At 50.7% G+C, this 18,117-nt stretch overlaps 2 protein-coding genes across 13 annotated transcripts in view; both read right to left on the bottom strand.

The window, feature by feature from the left end:
• Positions 1-2,530: 2,530 nt before the first annotated feature.
• Positions 2,531-5,981, bottom strand: Kncn (kinocilin). Of its 2 annotated transcripts, none has more exons than XM_021160707.1 (4): positions 5,493-5,981; positions 4,477-4,545; positions 3,608-3,682; positions 2,531-2,848 (listed from the first exon to the last, which is right to left on the bottom strand). In XM_021160707.1, the coding sequence occupies exons 1-4, from the start codon at positions 5,641-5,643 to the stop codon at positions 2,769-2,771; spliced, it is 375 nt and encodes a 124-aa protein (XP_021016366.1). In that variant the 5' UTR covers positions 5,644-5,981; the 3' UTR covers positions 2,531-2,768. The 2 variants fall into 2 exon arrangements, with proteins under 2 accessions (XP_021016366.1, XP_021016365.1); XM_021160706.1 differs by having other exon boundaries at positions 2,769-2,848; positions 3,608-3,715; positions 5,493-5,643.
• A 4,410-nt stretch (positions 5,982-10,391) lies between these two features.
• Mknk1 (MAPK interacting serine/threonine kinase 1) overlaps positions 10,392-18,117 on the bottom strand; it is a 40,277-nt gene continuing 32,551 nt past the window's right edge. For 7 of the 11 annotated variants that reach the window (XM_029476328.1, XM_021160701.2, XM_029476329.1 and 4 more), the window contains 5 exons: positions 17,358-17,453; positions 15,800-15,994; positions 15,062-15,226; positions 13,994-14,037; positions 11,354-12,644 (listed from right to left, as the gene is read on the bottom strand). In XM_029476328.1, coding sequence (XP_029332188.1) covers positions 12,410-12,644; positions 13,994-14,037; positions 15,062-15,226; positions 15,800-15,994; positions 17,358-17,453 — 735 coding nt within the window. In that variant the 3' untranslated portion in view covers positions 11,354-12,409. Of the gene's footprint in view, positions 10,781-11,246; positions 11,315-11,353; positions 12,645-13,993; positions 14,038-15,061; positions 15,227-15,799; positions 15,995-17,357; positions 17,454-18,117 lie in introns of those variants that run through there. The other 4 variants (XM_029476332.1, XM_021160704.2, XM_029476334.1 and 1 more) reach the window with 4 other exon arrangements.

The raw sequence follows: 18,117 nt of genomic DNA, 5'->3' as shown, positions 1-18,117 counted from the left end.
GGAAACAGTGCAGCTCCTTTCAGGACGCCCCTGCCTGCATTCTCTAGCATTTCTGCAGCCCTAGTACGAGGGAGGGGGCGGCAGAGTTTTCCCAGAGGTGAAACTTTGTTGTTGGTTTCAGCACTACTCCCCTAATTAGCCATGGCCCAGCACTCTAGAAAGGGGCGTGGCCACATGCCCCTAAAGGCAGGAAATGGATGTCTAGAGGCAGCTTACACTGGATTTTATTGCAGAGGCCTAGATGGACATGGAAGAGTGTGGCTGGAGGACATCTCTGCCCACTGTCCCTTCATTCATCCATTCACAAATCCACCTGATGTGTCTACAGAGGATGGGCCAGTGATGATCTGTCACAGCTGTCAGCCCAAGGCTCCCAGCTTCTTGCTTTGCCCCTGGAGGCCTGAACTAAGATGAGAGTCTCATTTCTACTTCCTTAGTGAGCCATTCTCCTACAGAGAGATCCAGTGAGGGTGTGACTCCAGGGGGCTACCTAGATCAAGCATCACCCAGCTTTGGTTTACTGCTGTGTTCTCTGGACCGGCTCAGTTATGGCCCAGGGCCCAGGTGTTGGGACTTCTAGAAAGAGGACTTCTAGTAGTACTTTCTGAGTAGACTCCTGAAAGAGATCCCCTTCCCACTGTCCACTCCTATATCCATTAGGACCACTGGAGCGTTCTGTTGTTGCTCAAGTACTAACCAAGAACTACATAAACTACTGCAAGCTTGGCCCACCTCCTCTCTTCTCCAAAAGGACCATGAGAAAAGGTGTGCCTCACAGGGGCCACTGGGGAGGCTGTATCTAAAGATCCACGTGCGCTGGAGGAATGGCTTCAGAAAGCCCACAGCAGGGAAAAGAGGGGGGTGGTAGGGGAAGGCCTCCAGAACTCCCACTCACCTCAAGACTCTGCCAGCTTCTCCAATGAATGTAGCTCTTGCTTTTTTTCCTGTGACTATATTTTAATTTATTCCTTAATGGTCACAAATACTTCTTTATGCCTGGCCTCTCAGGTATCAGGCTTATTGTATCCTATTTTAGGGCTATCATGCCTGGGAGGGTCAAATAGACAGGAGCCACCTTATCCACTGGCTTAGGATATTATCCTATTATCTGTTATTCCCATCATCTGCCTTTGGGCATTTCTTTGAAGCACAGAGGTCAAGAGTGAAGACAAATAGGAGGAAGAGGTGTTCCTTGTCTATCAGGGAAGGGGTGGGTGGCGATGGTGCTGAGGAGGAGGAAGAGACAAGTGAAGAGGAACAGGCAAAAGTGGGGAGAAAGCTGGAGGAACCAGTCTCTACAGCTGACCAGCATTGGTGAAAAATCACCCCTTGTGGATGTTAGTCCATTGCTGGCAGGGAGCTGAGCTCTGTGGCTATGCAGACGGGAGACCTGGAGGCAGAGCTTGTCTCCATGACTTTTTCTGGGCACCTAATGAGTCCTTTATCCTGAGATATCTCAGCTTTCTCATCTGCTCAAGATGGGCTCTCCCATGTCGCCTGTTTCCCAAAGCCTGGCTTTCTGCTCTCATGCTTAACAAAGAGAAACAGACCACAGCCACTCAGTGATCAGCTCCCCTTGGAACTACTGGGGCAATGTCAGAGAAGGCTTCTGAGAAGAGTCATTTGCATCTGTCCTGTAGGAATAAGACTGTTTCCAGTTTGTTTTCTCAAAGCAAGACAAGGAGGATGTCTGTGGAGATCAGACAATATTGCTGTTCCTGGAGCTAAAGGCATGGAGGCCGTGGCAGCCTTCTGCCTGGGCATGTGCACCTGAACCTCCCTACCTGAAACCTTGCTGTGGAGAGGCCAGAATGTACCTTCCCAGGAAAGCCTAGTGGGTGTTTTTTTTTAACCTAATTTAAGCCACTAGCATTTGCTGAGCAGCCACTATGTGCCCTAGCTTGTGCTAGGGATTAGGGGGGAAATGCATCATTCATCATATTTAGGTAGGCTTGAGAATTGTTTTTGTGAGAGCTAGGGATAGAGCTGAGTAGAGTGATTGCCTAGTGTGTACAAGACCCTAGGTTCAGTACACAGAACAGAGAACACATAAAATTGCTAACTTTAGCTAGGCATCATTGAACACATAAGATAAGCTTAGGCTATGAGATCCTGTCTTAAAACAAACACAAATGTCTTTGTGAAAAATAATTCAAGCCTTCCTGGAGGTTCTGAGAGGGGATGGGGTGGGGTCACAGGCTGCTAGAACAGGACATGGGAGCCATGTAGCTATGGGATTCTGAGCTAGCCTTCTAGAGACGACAAGGGACCTTCTTCTTGCAAAGAGGATTGGGAAGAATAGGAGATGGGGTATTGGGAGGGCTATGTGGATCCAGGTGCTTCACAGCCTTGAGTGAAGAAGTTCAATAGCAACTGTGCCAGCATTGGACTTATCTGGAAAGTTACCTTGTCAGTGGCCATCTCTGCTCCTGACATAGACATGACAGCCTCAGCCAGGACCCCTATATATGGTTCCTGTGTTCAGCTTCTATGGCCAGGATAAAACAACCATCTCTGACTCTAGTCAAGGCCCTTGATCAAATTCCAATAAGGGATCAATGAAGGAACAAAGTTGAGGTGTTGTCCAGAACAATGAGGCCAGGGAAAAGGGGTCCTGTGGGTCTTTCTATGATTCCAGGAGTGAAGGAATCTGTTAGGGAGAGCATCACCGGAAGAGAAGGTAGGCCCAGCATTCCCAGGGCTCATCTCCACATCGTCCAGCTTGAAAGAGGGCCCTGAGACTGGAGTGTGGGGAGTGGGAAGGGTGCTTAGCCCTCCTCAGTTCCCCGGCCTCCAGGCTTCAGCTTCTCCAGGGTTCTGGTCACTGTGGACAGGCCGCTGCGGGCTCCTGGAAGAGACAGCAAGATAGGGATGCCTGAGTACAGACCCCTACTGAGATGTCAGATCAGAAAGCCCAAGAGAGCAGGGATCAGGATGCTCCAGGCAGAGCTGGGGTACAGTGGGAGGAGCAGACTCGGGAGCTGCTGCTTCAGCCCTGGTCCCACTGCCTCCCAGAGGTGATCTCAGATGTGTCATGTGATCTTTCTGTGCCTCAGTTACCCCATTAAAAAAAAAAACAAAAAAAAATGAAGTTTATTGTAGTACTTCCCAGCATGCGGTTTGTGAGAGCCAAGCTGTTAATCCAGGTAAAATGGTTGGGGCAGCATCTGGAATGGACTCTTCTGCTCAGTAAGCTCTAGGAGAAGGACATATCTACATATGGGGTTGGGTTGCCTTGGAGACACTCCTCCCTGGGTTTCCCAGTGTGGAGAACAGGGCCAGGAAGGGAGAAGATGCCTCGTTTCAGGTATTATTTCCAAGAGCCACATTTCAGCACCAGGAGGAGAGTGGACAGTAACCAGGGCATGAGGCCCAGTGGGTAAGGGAAGAGGAAGCAGGAGGCCCCCAGTCCAAGCTTGGCAGGACAGGGAAACCCTAAAGACAAATGAGAAGGGCTTGCACGGATGGAAGCTGACTCAACATCACTGCTTCGCTTGGTTGGGGACCCCTCCCTGCCTATGACCTTCGGGGCTCCTCCCAGGACCTACAGAGCTGCTCTGTCAGATAGCAGAGACAAAAGATGGCGTTCAGAACGTCAGGCACTTACCTTCTTTATTGCTGTTGTTGCTAGATCTTCCCTCCCCATGGTCTGGTCCTGAGTTAGGATGGATTCTCGGGTTTCCTGCAGGGTGAGAGCACCCCAAATTCCCATCAACTGGGTTATTCCCAAATCAAGCCTAGCTTGAGAAATGAAGTTCTTCCTGCTGTCTAATCTCCACGGGTGGGTGGTTGTCTCTGCTCTCCCGTGCGCCTCTAGGTCACATTATCTAGGCTGACTTGGGGAAGGGCAGAAGAAACAAATCCTTGAAAAAGTGGTAGTGATTTTTGTTTTGTTTTTGAGACAGGGTTTCTCTGTGTAGCCTTAGTGGTCTTGGCATCTACTATGTAAACCAGGCTGGCCTGGAACTTGCTCTGGAGACCAGGCTGGCCTTGAACTCAGAGATCTGCTTTTCTCTGCCTTCTTAATGCTGAGATTAAAGGTGTGCGCTACCACACCTGGCCAGAGGTGGTAGGTTGTTAAGGAGGGAAGTAGGTGTATGTGAAGCTGCATAGGACTGAGGGTGTTGGGAGTTTGGGTGCAGGCTGTGGAAGTCAGGTGGGAACTATTAAGAGGTTGTGGGACCCAAGGCAGAAGAGGGTATTTATTGGGCTGGGGATGAGAGTGTCATCTGTAGAGCTTGGAGACTTTGGGAAGCAAAAAGACTCTTAAGGGAGACTGATTCCTGAGGTTTAGCCATGTCTGCTCAGGCAGCTGCTGGATTCTGCTACTCTGTAGCCATGGTGACACTGGCATACAACACACACACACACACACACACACACACACATCCAGGAACAGTCTCACATATGGGCATGCTCACTGACAGTCACTCACAGGTTTGTACACAAAGGGTTTGTGGGGGAGGAAATGCTCACCTATGGCAGGTAGGATGTGGTCCAGGTTGAACCGAGCCTTCAGGAAGGGGTAGGCGAAGATGAGGAGCCCTGAGGAGGGAAACAGAGGATGCTGTGATGGGGAAGGCCTGATTGGTGTGAGATGTAGGAGGTAGGGGTGGGTGGTTTGTTTATGAAGGTGATGTAGGAGGCACAGAAACAAAGGATCAGGGACTGTGGGGGTGCAAATGGGAGGTGTGTGTGTGTCCGTGTCCCCAGCACTCAGCTCTGGCTGAGGATTCAGTACCTATCTGGGGAAGGAGCTACATGCTATGCAGGCCACAGGTCTGCAGGCTCTTGGCTCTGCTCGGGTAAAGAGCAGAATTGGTCACTCACCATCCTTGGCTAGAACTGGGCCAGGTAACACCAATCCCACTGCCCCCTCCCCTTCCATCTCCAGCTCTCTCCTCTCCCAAGACCTCTAGTGTGGCCTTCTAGGCTCCACTGCTGCTCCTCTCCACTCAGACCTGATGGTCAGGAAGCCACAGGGTGGGGACCTGCCCTGCTGTCCTCCCAGATTGAATGCTCCTGGCATTCAGTGTTTAAAGATATGGAGCTTCAGGCTCTCCTGGGACAGGGACGTAGGGTGAGAGATGGCATTCTACATCAATGGGCCTGACCAGGACAGACAGACAGACAGATAGACAACTGCTTGCTGTTGACTCAATGGAGGAGAGTCTTTTGTCTGAGCTGTCTCATTTTACAGGCCTCTATCACTCTACTCCATCTAGGTTGATGAATCCTACTACAAACACAAGATCCCACCAGGTAAAGGTGTTGGACACCAACCCGTCTTCCCTTGCCCTCCCAGCACACTCACTCAACCAGCCCACAGCCAGCTCTCCTTCCTGCATGCCAAGACTGCACTGTTGATAACTTCTTAGGTTTTCATTCTCTCCAACCACTGACCAGCCAAGCCCTTCACCTCTTATTCACCTCACCAGACCTCTGCTTCCCAGAAAAATCCCCTCCCTCTGCCTCAGCTTGTGTCTGCTCACCAAGCCCAGCAGCACCAAGGAAGATACCACCCACAGCAGCGGCAGCCTTGGACACGGAGACACCGATGATGATGCTGCCGGCCACCAGGCCGAGGGCCACACAGGCCAGCTGCAGGCAGCGGAAGTCTCTGGTGCTGATGGGGATGTCCATGCAGGTCTACCCCAGGGCGCTGCTTCCAGGCCTCCTGGGAGTCTTGGACTTCTTGGATGGACGCTTCCTTGTTGAGACGCCACACCCAGGGTGGAAACTTCTGGGTTGTAAGTTTTTAGGCCAGTTTGGGCCTGGGATTTATCTGCAACCTTATCCCACAGTTTTCCAGGGGCCCGGAGGCCTAGCTTGACCTCAACACCCCAGTTTACTCTTCCTTTTGTGAAGGGCTCTGCAGCCAGAGACCACTTTGGGGGTTCCTGCCTGGCCACATTTCCACTTTGGCCAGGGTTCTAGTGACGTGGGTCTGCCCCATGGGGTCCTCCTCTGTCAGCTGTCACCTAGGATCTCAGGGAGCTGGGCCCAAGTTCTCTTGCTCAACTTTGCCAGCTCTGTCCACCCTGCTCAGTTGCCTTGGAGCCTGGGCCTATTAAAGTTTAAAGAAATGCAAGGCGGGGTCAGGGGCAGGCCTAGGAAACAGGTTTCTCGAGGTACAGGCAGCAAGCAGGTGATGAGTTATTCATGAGCCTGCAATATGAGCTTCCGTTTGCATCCCCAGGGTCCAGTGGGCAGGTAGCCTAGGTTCCACTGTTGGTTCCTGAGCAGGAAGGCTGGGCTTATGGCTTCATATGGGGCTCAGAGGGTAAGGATGTGAGGAGACTCCCTAGTCACATGCTCAAGACTGACCCTGCTGGTCTCTGCCCCTTGGTGTAGCGGTGCACCTGAGGCCCTGCTTGGAAACATGGAAGGAGGGGTAGTCCTCCAGGTCTACTCTTCCCTGTGCCTCCCATGCTTCTCCAACTATTCTGTCAGCTGCTGGGCCTAGGTAAGGCTGAGAGCTCTTAACCTAAGCCTTGATCTTAAGAAATCCCATTTATCTCAGGTAGGCATTGGTACCACCCCATTTAAGCTTCTAGTAGGAGGAAAGGCTAAACCCTGGCAATTCCTGGCTGGGAAGAGCCAGTTGGGTAGGGTAGGGTTGGACAGAGGGACTGGGCAAGAAGTGTCATGAAACTGGGACACGGTAGGGACCTTTTAGCTTGAGGACCTCTACCCAGTCTGGCTGACATGGTCATCCTGTTTGGAGGACCAACCCAACTGAGCCTGAGCAGTGGTAGCACAAACAAGTCCAGTCCTGATTCCTACCCCTCTTTCCTAGAGCCTAGCTCCAACCCTCAATAATTGCATTCCCTGAATCTATATGGATCAGGGTATTTCCAGTCCTCCAGCACAGACCTGTTCCCTGCTCTAACCTGGGGACACTTCTCAAAGTCACATTACCCTGCACTGAATCCCCAGGCCTCCCTTCCATTGCTCATTTCTATTACCAGGCCTTTGGTCTCCACCAGCCTCACAATCCCTTCCCTCCACTGCTTCTCCCTCCTCAAGCTCTTCTTTCCTTCTCCCTGCTGAGCATTTACCTGGTGCTTGCTGTTTAGTAAACCTCTCCTTGTCCCTCAAGACCTACATGGGCAGCCATCCCTGCGCAGCCTTCTTGACCATGCCTGGGCTGTTCTGCCATCCCACCTGAAGGGCTCCCTCCTCTTCTTTGTTCTGCTTCCTTTGGATACTGTGAACTCTGCTGTGGATCCTGGTCTGTTTTTCCCCTCTGGGTATCCATGCAGTGGGACGGGCAGGAGTGAAGTTTAACTGGGGCTGATGGGTTAGGCAGGATCTTGGTTGGGGTTAACGCCTTCTCCAGAGACAACTTTCAGCGAAACAACTCTTTATTGGGGGTGGGGATAAGGGCTATATAAACCTTAGGGAGTGGGTAGGGGGTTTGGGGACGAATGTACATCATTGGCTGGGGCCGAGGTGCTGGAGAATGCTTCATTTGCATGAAGAGGAATTCCAGGTGCTTCCTAGACAAGTCCCTATGAGGTGAGAGGAAGTTTAACCTGGAGCCTGGCTACCAGGCTTCATGACTACCTCAAGGGTGGCAGAGATGGGGGTTGCGTGGAGGTCAGGCAGGTCCAGAGCAGGGATGAAACAGTCCTGCATCCGCTGGTCTCAGGATGAAATTTTTCTGGGTTTGGACAAGTCTAGACCTCACAGCTCCTCCCCTTTCCCCACCCCCTCCCAGTTGCATGGCTTACCAGCCTCACACTCTGCAGAATGCTATGCTACAGAGACCTGGCTGAAGCTTCTGGATAAAGCATAGGATGGAGCTCTGGGCTTGGCCCTACGTCTCCACCTTAAGTCATCAGGGAAGAGGGCATCATGTAAGCAACATCTCTACCAATAGTCTTCTCTTGCTTTACAGTGTGGGGGAGGGGCTAAACAGGTCCCAAGGGCCTGATGGGAGCCTCAGCTGTAGGATCACAGAGCTTGGATGGCCCCTCAGGTCCCATACAGATGGAGCCTCTAAAGCCAAGCCTTCCACCATCATCTCCACATTCCCAGGATAAGGCCAGAGTTTTCCTCTAATTTGTCACCAGCTTGTCAAAATAAATGGCCATGAATCCATGTTCGCTCATGAGTCTTTCACAATGCCTTGCCTCCCACTCACCCTTAAGTGTTGGCATTACTAGGGGTTAGTAGAGCCAGCACTCAAAGTCCAAGGCCAAGAGTGGCTCTTCCACACTGTCATCAAGACAGATGCCCTGGGGCTGGGCTGGCCTTCACCACTTGCTCTGTCTTACATCAGGCACCTCTCCTAGGAACTGTACCTCAAGCCAGATTCAAGAACATTCCCATCTTTAAAACCCAGTGTCCAAATTCAAATTTAGATGTTCTGTTTGGCACTGTAGTGGCACTGGGGAGATAGCTCAGTCAGTAAAGCTCTTGATGTGCAAGCATGAGGACTTCCGTTTGATTCCCAGAACAAACACTAAAAGCTGGGCATGGCAACATGCACTAATAATTGCATTGCTGTGGAGGGCACAGACAAGTCCCTGAGGTTCACTGGCCAGCTGATGTATCTGAATCAGTAAGTCTCAGGTCCCCATGAAAAAATTTTTTTCTTTCAGAAACAAAACAAAACCCCAGGATGAATGGCTCCTGAACACCTGAACTTGACGTCTGGCCTCTCCATGCATGCACACACATATGCACATGCACCCACACATACACATTAACTGCCTTCTCTCCCACTCTTCTTTCAGTGTAGGCTAGACAACCTTTGAGGAAATACATGTTGATCCCTGAGTGATCTGCTTGCAGTCAGAGATGAGTTCAACGAAGCAGTCTGTGGGAGACAGTGAGTTGCAGCAGCCTAAGTTCCAGGAGTTCTTAGCCCTTCCAAGTACCAGAGTCCTTCTCATGGGAACCTGGGTTCTCCTGGAGTCATAGGACTCAGAGCACCACTGAGACGTGGCACATACTTGGACCCACCATAGAATCTCTTGTCTCCCAGTGAGGCAAAGGCTGAGAGGGTGTCTGCCTACAGAGATGTCTGCCTATGATGAGTGTCTGACTGTGGAAGGTGTCTGTCTATGCCCTTTCTTTCTCAGAAATGCCAAGTCCAAGTGTGGGTTGAGTGTGTGGAGGGAGAGTGGTTGATGAGCCCCAGCTTAGTTTGGTTCTATTTATTTCCCATGATGGGTGAGAACCCTGGAACAGAGTGTGATTAATTCACTGGTCCCCTGGGGGATGGGCAGTTTTCTTGGATGGTTCAGAAGCTGAAGTCGGGGAAGCAGCTTCCAAGGCAACTGCTACCATGGAAACAAGAATGTCAGCCTTCTGGGGACCTTGCTCCTAGGGTCTCTCCAGACCTGAAGCTGCTGGAGTAGTTGGCATGAGACCAATGTAAGCTGGCTGTGGAGCTGGGTCTGGCAAGGGGCAGTGGACCAGGAGGGAGAAGAGGCCCCAGAGTTCAAGGTGGACATGAGGAAGCCCACGAACTTGGTCAGCCATGGCCAGAGCTCCCAGGGTCCAGTGGAAACTAGTACTGAAGCTAGACCAATGGCCTCTAGCAAGATTTGAGAAATGAGGTCTGAGAGACTTTCGGTGGCTGGAACCAGTTCTCCTTCCAAGATGGAAAGACTGCCAGAGGAAGTTGATAGCAGAGACACAAGTCTCATTTGCCTCTGTCAGCTCCTTGAAGCTGGCTCCCTGAAGACTACAGCCCAGTGGGATCCTGGGGACTAGAAAACTGGCCTTTACCATCCATCCCAAATTTCAATGCCCCACATCGCAGAGCTCCCTCTGAGCATCCACTATACATGGAGAGCTAGAGAGCTAGAACATTCGGACACCCCAGTGAATGGTGGTACAGGCAGAACTAGAACCCAGAACCTCTAGCTTCCAATAGCAGACTGTTCCCTGGCACCATGGCTGGCCCTCTGACAGGGACCCCAGGACAGAATGGTGGGCAGAGTAGCCAATCAAAATAAGGAGCCAGAGACCTGACATCTCAGTCAGATCAATCTACATACCATACAGGGGCTCTCAGAGGACTCCCTGGGGAAGGGAAGGGGCAGCGTATTTCCAAGCTTGGTGTCATAGTTTTATTAATCCACCCAGGAGACAAGGTAAGCACAGCAAGATAACCAAATATAATGGACTACCTGTTGGATGCTCCTAGGTCAGCACGACCCTTCACCTTCATCACTTGTGTGCTAAACACCAACCGCTATGCTCATTGAGAGTTGCTAAGAGATGGATGTGTAAGCAATTTGTCTGGAAAACAAAGCCCATGAGTGGCTGAGCTGGGACTTGAACCAAAGCAGCAAGGCTCTGGGTTGCAAACCTCAGTGGGAGGAACTCAAGTCCCACCATTCATTCCTAGCTATCCAGCTCTGGGCCACCTTTTCCTTTGTCTGCCTGTCTTTCATGTCCAGTGGATAAAATAATAGCATGTGCCCATAGAACAGCTGTGCAAACGAAACTACTTAGAATGGACCTGCTACTTTATAAATGTACAACTGTTAGCAAAACCAAAGCTGCACTGTATCATTGTGAACAGCTTTCCGAGGGAGTGGGACCAGTGTGAGGAGGTGGGTGGGAGGGCACAGCTTGAGCAAAGGTAAGTAGGATGAGAGCCTGGGGTCTTGGGCTGTAGCAAGATCGGGGACTTGGAGGACTGACCAGGCCAGTGCTGAAGTCCACAGACAGAATTCATTTCCTAGTTCTGGATGTCCAGGGGCTGGGAGGGAGCCTTTGGGCCATTCTGCAAATCTGCTTTTCCAGCTGCTCTCACCTCAGGTGGATGAAGAGATGCAAAGGGAAAACCATCATCGATGCCACCCAAATATGCAGACATTCATACTACAGGAGAACTGGTAGCCCATGACCTGAGCCCTGATACCAGATTCCCTCTTGACACCTTGGGAAGTTACAAAGGCCTTTCCCACCCAGCTCCTTCTAGTCTGGGTACCAGTGGAAAGCACCATTTCTTTTTGTCATCTATTTTGGTAGGATAAGTGCAGTTCTGGACATACATCAGGTCTGCAATAAAGGCATAGTAATGCTTTAGACATGGAAATATGGCCTTCTGTGGGGGTGGGTACTGGGTCCTCTATTACAGTTCCTTTTGAAACCTGCTATGTGATGGCTACTGACCCCACCTCAACTTCTTGGTAAACAGCCTCTCAAAAGCAGAGTTATTATAGACATGGTGTCTGATAAATTTCCTTTCCTCAACTATAAACAAAAGCAAATCTCACCTTGTGGATAAATATTTGGGGATCCCTCCTGCAACTTCACATCTTGGAGGTCTGCCTCCTCTTCAAGCCTGCAGTTGACAAAAGGACCACCAAGGCTGCCACAGGCAGAATTTTAAATTATTTATTAAAACAAGCACAAGTTATGAGAGAATTTTGGTGATTGTGGTTGACTAATATTGTATGTCATATATGCAAATCTGTTTTACGTGACTCCACAGCTTATTTTCCAGTGGCTGTGCCTTCATGTCTGGGGCAGAGGGCACAGCATTCCTCATAGCAGGGCACAGGGCTTTCTCTCAGACACAGCAGTCTGACTACCCTAGGTTTGTGGAGGAGCAGCGGCAGACAACGATGCAAAGACACCAGTCTCTAACGTTTTCATCATAGTAACAGCTTAAAATCAGTTGAGACTGTCGGGGAGAGGATTAAAACCCAAGTGCGTGGATATCCGCGTGGGGAATATCTACGGGCTTGCAGTGTGAGTTTGAAGTTCTATGATTGCTGGAAGAACACGGTTTAAATAAGCAAACATATTTTTAAAAAGAAATAATACTGACTTTAGCAGCAATCCCAAACATGGAAGAGGATGATAAATGAGGAATACATTTCGGTCACGGCAAAGAAAGATTATGAGCTTCTCTGTGCTACAGACCGGAAGAGTGATCTGGTTCCCTGCCCTTCCTGAATTGAGGGGATGGCTTTGCTCAGCCAGGGAGAGGACAGGCAGAGAGGACGTCTGTAGGACAGAGGAAGGTGGGAGGATCGCCAGAAGAAGGTGACAGTGCAGGGAAGAGGCATGCATGTCCACAGCTTCTGTCAGCCGGACTCCCTGAAGGCTGCAGCCCCTGCAGCCCCCACCGCAAGCTGGATCCGGGATCTGCACATCGGGAGCCTTTGGAGCCCGGCAGAGACGGTCCTGCTGCAGGCGATTATGCAAAGTGACTAGTGATTGCTTTCCTTTTCAAAGACAACCCCTTTGGAAAAAGCTTTCTCCTTTGAAGACTCCAGGGAAATGGGGGATGGGTGGGAACCCGGGAGCCTTTGTGGATGGTAAAGGCCTGCAGGGGCTGCAGGGCAGGTCCCTCTGCCTGCTTCACACTTTGACCTTACAGGTTTTCAGGGGGCACCGCTGGGACAGGCCTACAAGGAGTGCCTGCAGTGGTTCAGAGCCCTGCCGGTGTCAAACATGGGTTTGCATCTCGGCTTCGGCCAGCCTGGGCCAGGGCTCGCCTTCGAGCCAGGCGAGATTTGGATGGAGGGGACAGCTTCATAGAGCAGAGGCCCTCGGCTAGGGCCTCCTGTTCCTCGGCCAGTTCATTCTCCTCATGCTGAGACAGCTGGCGGTTTAGGGCAATGGCCTCAGCTGCGAAGAGAGTCAAGTCCATGGTGCTGCTGTTTCTGTAGGGGCCGGGAAAGGCACGGAGAAGAGGGCAGCAGGATTGAGATCAGCCACGCAGGCGCAGGCGCTCGGATGTACCTACCCACTGCTGGGTTCTACAACCCAGCAGATTTCCCTGGCCCATGCTGCTCTCTCCAACGCAGCTTTGCCTGGTTTAGAACCTTGTTCCAGTAAGATGAGAATGGGCTTTGAGCCTCATGGGCAGGGCAGTCAGAGCACCCACTTCCAGGCTCTACCGTTGCCCCGGCTCTTCCCAAGCTAGGGGCTGCAGTTGTCTCCTTTTCCCTACAAACAGGGGCTCTGGTACAGACAGCCCTGTGCTACTTCTGTCTGTGCTCCTAGAGCCTAGCCCAGGTGGGCATCAGCCAGACACTTTGGGCCTGTTGAGTTATCTGGGGGTTTGTCATGTGCAAGCATCTGCAACAGCTTAGCCGGGTGGGAATGCCAGCCAGGTCGAGGCAGCCTGGGGTGAAGAAGAGAGAACCTTTTGGGTAGCTCCTCCTAAAAGCTGCAGTGGTTCAGAGTACCATGGATGCTGAATATGGACTTGCATGAGGCTGAGTTCTCAAGGGAGTTCCTGCCCAGCCTAGCTCCACCCCTACGGGCAGAGCTTGGTAGGGATTTACAAAAAGTTGCTCTGTGTCCTAGCACAAGTTAACTTGAGCCCGCTGACTCTTATCTTTTCCATCTCTAAAATGGATTCTGGAAAACTTAAGTTTGTTGTGAAGAAACAGCACAGTCATTTGCTGCATGGCATCTCAGTTGCTGACATATACCAGTGCCATCTCTGATGACTGACTGTACATGATGAAATTGTATTCTTTTCTCTTTTCTATTCTTAGTGCTGGGGTCTGAAGTCTGGGCATTTCTCTCACTGCGTTTTTCAGGCTGGACCCGGTCTTTGAGCAACACATGACTGCACACAAATGTGTTTAGTACCACACTGGACATGTGGTAAGTATTTAAGACACAGAGGCCATTATCATTCTTGTGTGCCTAACAGTACATGTGGCAATCTGTCCTTCTGCCTTACAGAGGCCCTGAACCCCTCCTCTCCCTTGCTAGGAGCAGAAGCCTCCTGTGAAGATGGTCCAGAGATAAGGACCACTTTGGGATGCAAATGGTGATTCAGTCACACTCAAGTGAGTAGAAACAGGGGTTTTCCTGAAAAGAGGGGCTGAGATGAAGCTGAGAAAGGGGAATCTATGGGATCAATAGGATTGAGGGGTAGTGCCCAGAGAACTTTGTAGAGAGGGCCTCAGAGCCTGAAGATGGGCCCATGCCCCACACATGGCTGAGATCTGAGGGAAAGTCAAGGCCAAGGTGAGAAGGCAGATGGAAGCGTTACCTCTGAAGGACTTGCGGCGTGGGGAGTCCCCTTTCTGGAGCTTGCTAGAATGGGAAGGATAGATTGTGGGTAATGTTGCTCCCAACTTCCAAGAGCTGCCCCCACCCAGGCCAGCAGAAGGGGCATGTTACTGCAGGTGCTTGGCCCAACAAGGAGACTTGGTTATGCTTCCTGCAGGGTCAGACCTTATGAAGACAGAGTAAGAGAAGTGCCTCTGCAGAAAGTCCTCTCTCCCCTTTCCTGTTAAAGTCTTAATGCTTTCTAAGAGCCAGTTCAAAGGTCAATTTCCCTGCCACTCTCCCACCCCATGTCAGGCAGAGGCCTTGCTCCTTTGTGCCCCCCTCTAGCACTTTCTCCAGCATCCATCTCACTGTTCTACAAGGTCTCCCTCTCTCCAGGCCTGGGCCTTACTCCTCTCTCTACTGCGTGGTCCTGACATGGTGTGGATGGGAATTAGCTATTGAGCTATCCTGACATCTCTTTGGGCAGGCAATGCTTCCCTCTTCCAGCAGGGTGACAGAGGTGGTAAGGGACTGGCAGACCAAGGACAAAGGGAGGGAAAAGTTCAAGTCCTGTGATTGACCATGGAGGATTTAGTTTTATAGTGAGGACTTGGTTTCTGAACTCATGGAAAATGTCACCACTTGCCTTTTAGGACTCTCAGTTGCAAGGAGAATCACATGACTCTAATGCAGTCACATAAGCTGTAAGACCTTGCTTGCCCCTGGGGACTCTTAGCTAATAATAATGTTTTATACCATAGACCCTGAATGGCAACTCCAGACTGCTTCCTGGGATGGGCGCCTCTGCTAACAGAGGGATCCATGTGTCAAACCCTCACAGGGCACCAGGGGTTTGGTGGGAACGGGTGGCCAGGTTGAGAGGCAAATCTATGGCACATCAAGGGGCTGAGCCAGGAGTCATTCCTTCTACCACAGGATGTCTGGAGCTGCTGTCCCACCTGTCCCCAGCTTGGGGAAGCCGCACTGTGAGGTGAGAGCTTCCTTGTGACACCTCCTGTAGGCCAGTAGAGGTTTCATGCCACCCATCCTGTGTGTGGTCACTCACCCCTTGTACCCATGGATGCTGCAGAACTTGGGCAGCACTGAGTCTTTGCTTCGCATCTCGAACCAGGAGCTTAGAGATGAGGTCTTTGGCCTCGTTGGAGATGTGAGCCCAGTCTTTGTCAGGAAACTCGTATTTGCCTTCCTGGATGCTCTCAAACAGCTTGTTCTAGGCGAAGAGAGTTCATTCTGAGGTCACACTGGCCAGGGATGGGTAGGATATGCTGCTACTGATCTGGTCCCCTGACTCCAACTCTGCTACAAGTGTTGTTCATGGTTTAGAATGCCAAGGACAGAGCCTCTTTCCTCAATCTCCCCGAGGTCCCTCAGTAATACTCAATGACCGTGGAAGGCGAAAATGGCTATGCTACTTGTAGGACAGGAGAGGTGATGTGTAAACAGCATCCATACATTAAAGCCTGCTCCTGGCTCCTGGAAATCTGCTCTAGTCGTCCTCTCCTCCCTGCAGTGCACATGAAGTGTTTCATGCCTCCATCTCTTGGCTTGTACTCATCCTACCTGCAGGTCTAGTCTCTTCCCCTGGGCCAGGCATATTTGAGTTTGTTCAGGTCTGCTGGTCTCAACAACCCTCTCCCAAAATATTATAGGTGGCCGAATGTCTATCTTTGTTTACTTATGGTTTCCCCCTCAGACTGGGGATAATCTCCTATCCTAAACCTGTTTGGCACCCCACAACCACGCTGCCCTCACCTATGCCCAGTGAGGCGCAGGTAGTACTTACCTGGCACATCCTGCATACCTCTCCCCGGTCCCAGCCACAGTCAGCCCCACAGTGACCTACAAAGGGGGGGTAGCCACTCAGCATGATGTAGAGGACCACACCCAGGCTCCACAGGTCACAGCGCTTGTCATAGAAAGTAGCCTCGTCCCTAAAGACCTCCACCACCTCAGGTGCCATATACTCTGCAGAGCCGCACTGTAGGATAGGGCATGGGGAGGGGAGATGGCAAAGAGAGAGGGTGAGTTCGTGGGCACGCACAGGGCAAAGTGCAGAATGTACTTCAAGTAAGAGGAAGGAAGGTTGAAGTCACAGCCGGAAGTCCTCAGGAAAGCTGCAGGGCTCTCCAGTGCCCCAAAGACACAAAGACAAGTGTCAGTTGAGACACCATCCTCTGGCTCACAAGGCCAACCCCATATTACTTTCCTATCTTCCTGGGTCCTTCTCCAGTGGTCCCAGGAAAGGAGCCCCAGGAGAGCTTCCCCACCTCATCTCTCTCTAAGCAGACCTTGTATGTATACCTGCCAAGAATGGCACAGGAGAGGCATCTGTGGAGATTTGCCTCCGTCCTGTAGGGTTTGTTTTTTTATTTTTTAAAGTGACTCTTGCCCAGCTTTCCATTAGCTTAGAGGAAGGAAACCTAATGGTTTAAAATTCAGTGTATCAAGTCTTGAACTCGAATGAAACATCCGATCTCCGTGCCCTTTAGAAAGAAGGTTCAGGATGGACAGCAGCACTGCCAGGCAGTCAGTCTCAGGAGACTGCTGAGAGGAATAAAAGACATGTATTTTGCTTCCCCTTATTATTTCAGGCTCCCCTACTCCTACCTAGCCCTCTACCCTACCACTCCTAACTAATTTGATTAGAGGATGGTGAGTGCTCTCGAGAACAGATATTTTGTTTGCTACTGGCAATTAATGTAAATGAATTTGAGAACAAGGGAACACTGTATGTTGGATGCTGATATGAAAACATTCCTATATACTGTTGCTTAGAATAAGACATGCTATAAGCATATTTAAAGTCAAGTCTTTAAAAAAAGCTATTAGCAAAATTCACTGATGAAGCATGCAAATCTCAAAAGAATCATCGTAATTACAGTGTAGTAAGTATGTGTGAGAGACGTCTTCTGGGAGATCCCAGCACCACCGTTTGAAATGTGAAATGTGAAGGAGGAGAAACATCAGGAAAAGCGATCCTCTGTGCAAGATGTCTGGGGCCTCACCGGCTTCCCACAGCATGAATTTTCCTGGGTGGGATGATCACTCCTGTCCTCTACACAGGGGGATGAGGGACTCAGGGGATTCTCTGGAGCTTATTCATCTGGGACAGGAGTCTGGATGCAGCCTGTGCTTGCAGAGACAATGGGCTCCTCTTTGGCCAATGAAAGCTCCAATGGCAGCTTCATTAGCAACTGGGTGGGATCCGTTTGAAAGCCAAAGGACCGCTCAGGCCTGAGAGGTGCAACATGGGGCTTCCCTTCCTATCCCTCTGTTCTCTCACAGATTCAAATGCTCCACACACACAGCAGCAGAGGCACAGGCTACAAGGCCATACGTACTGGAGTGGTCAGCTCTGGCGTGGTTATGGGAGTGCAGGAGTTGTTCAACTTTACCCCACTGCCCAAGTCAAAGTCACAAATTTTCACCGGAGACACCTGCAAAAGAAGACAGGACCTGTCACAAGAGGTCATGGGACAGCAATGTGACCAACAGAGGCTTGGTTGTCAATGGCAGCTGTTCTCTCTATTAGGCCATAATTCCTGTCCTTGGGTTAGCAAGGCACCTGAGGACTGACTCCTCTCTTATCTCCTAAGGGAGAGGGGCTGAACTAGATGGTGTTAGGATTGCTGTGACCTAGTTGGGTGGTGGTGGCTCACACCTTTAAATCCTAGCACTGGGGAGGCAGAGGCAGGTGGATCTCTGAGTTTGAGGCCAGCCTAATATATACAGAGTGAGTTCAAGGACAGCCAGGAAGTCTGACCTCAAACTCACAGAGAACCAACTGCTTGTTTCCTGAAATAAGCTGAAATTAAAGGCATGTTACCACACCCCGTTTTAGCAATTCTTAAATGTACAACCTGGTGCCATCAATCAGATACACCATTACCACCACAGTTTCGAACATTCTTCCACCACTCCAAGTGAGGGGCGGACTCTCGCCACTCTTGCTCATGTCTGACTCAGGCAACTCTAACCTACTTCTGCCTTGATTGATTGGCCTACTTCAGATAGTCCACATAAGTAGAATGTACATACTTGTCTATGTATCTCCTTTCACTCAGCTTAAGAGTTTCCACTGTTGCTGTTTTGGGACATGCT

The sequence above is a fragment of the Mus caroli genome, chromosome 4, assembly GCF_900094665.2.
Source record: "Mus caroli chromosome 4, CAROLI_EIJ_v1.1, whole genome shotgun sequence".
Classification (NCBI taxonomy): Eukaryota; Metazoa; Chordata; class Mammalia; order Rodentia; family Muridae; genus Mus; species Mus caroli.
The sequence above is the reverse complement of the archived record's forward strand: the minus strand, read 5'-3'. Positions and strand labels throughout refer to the sequence as shown.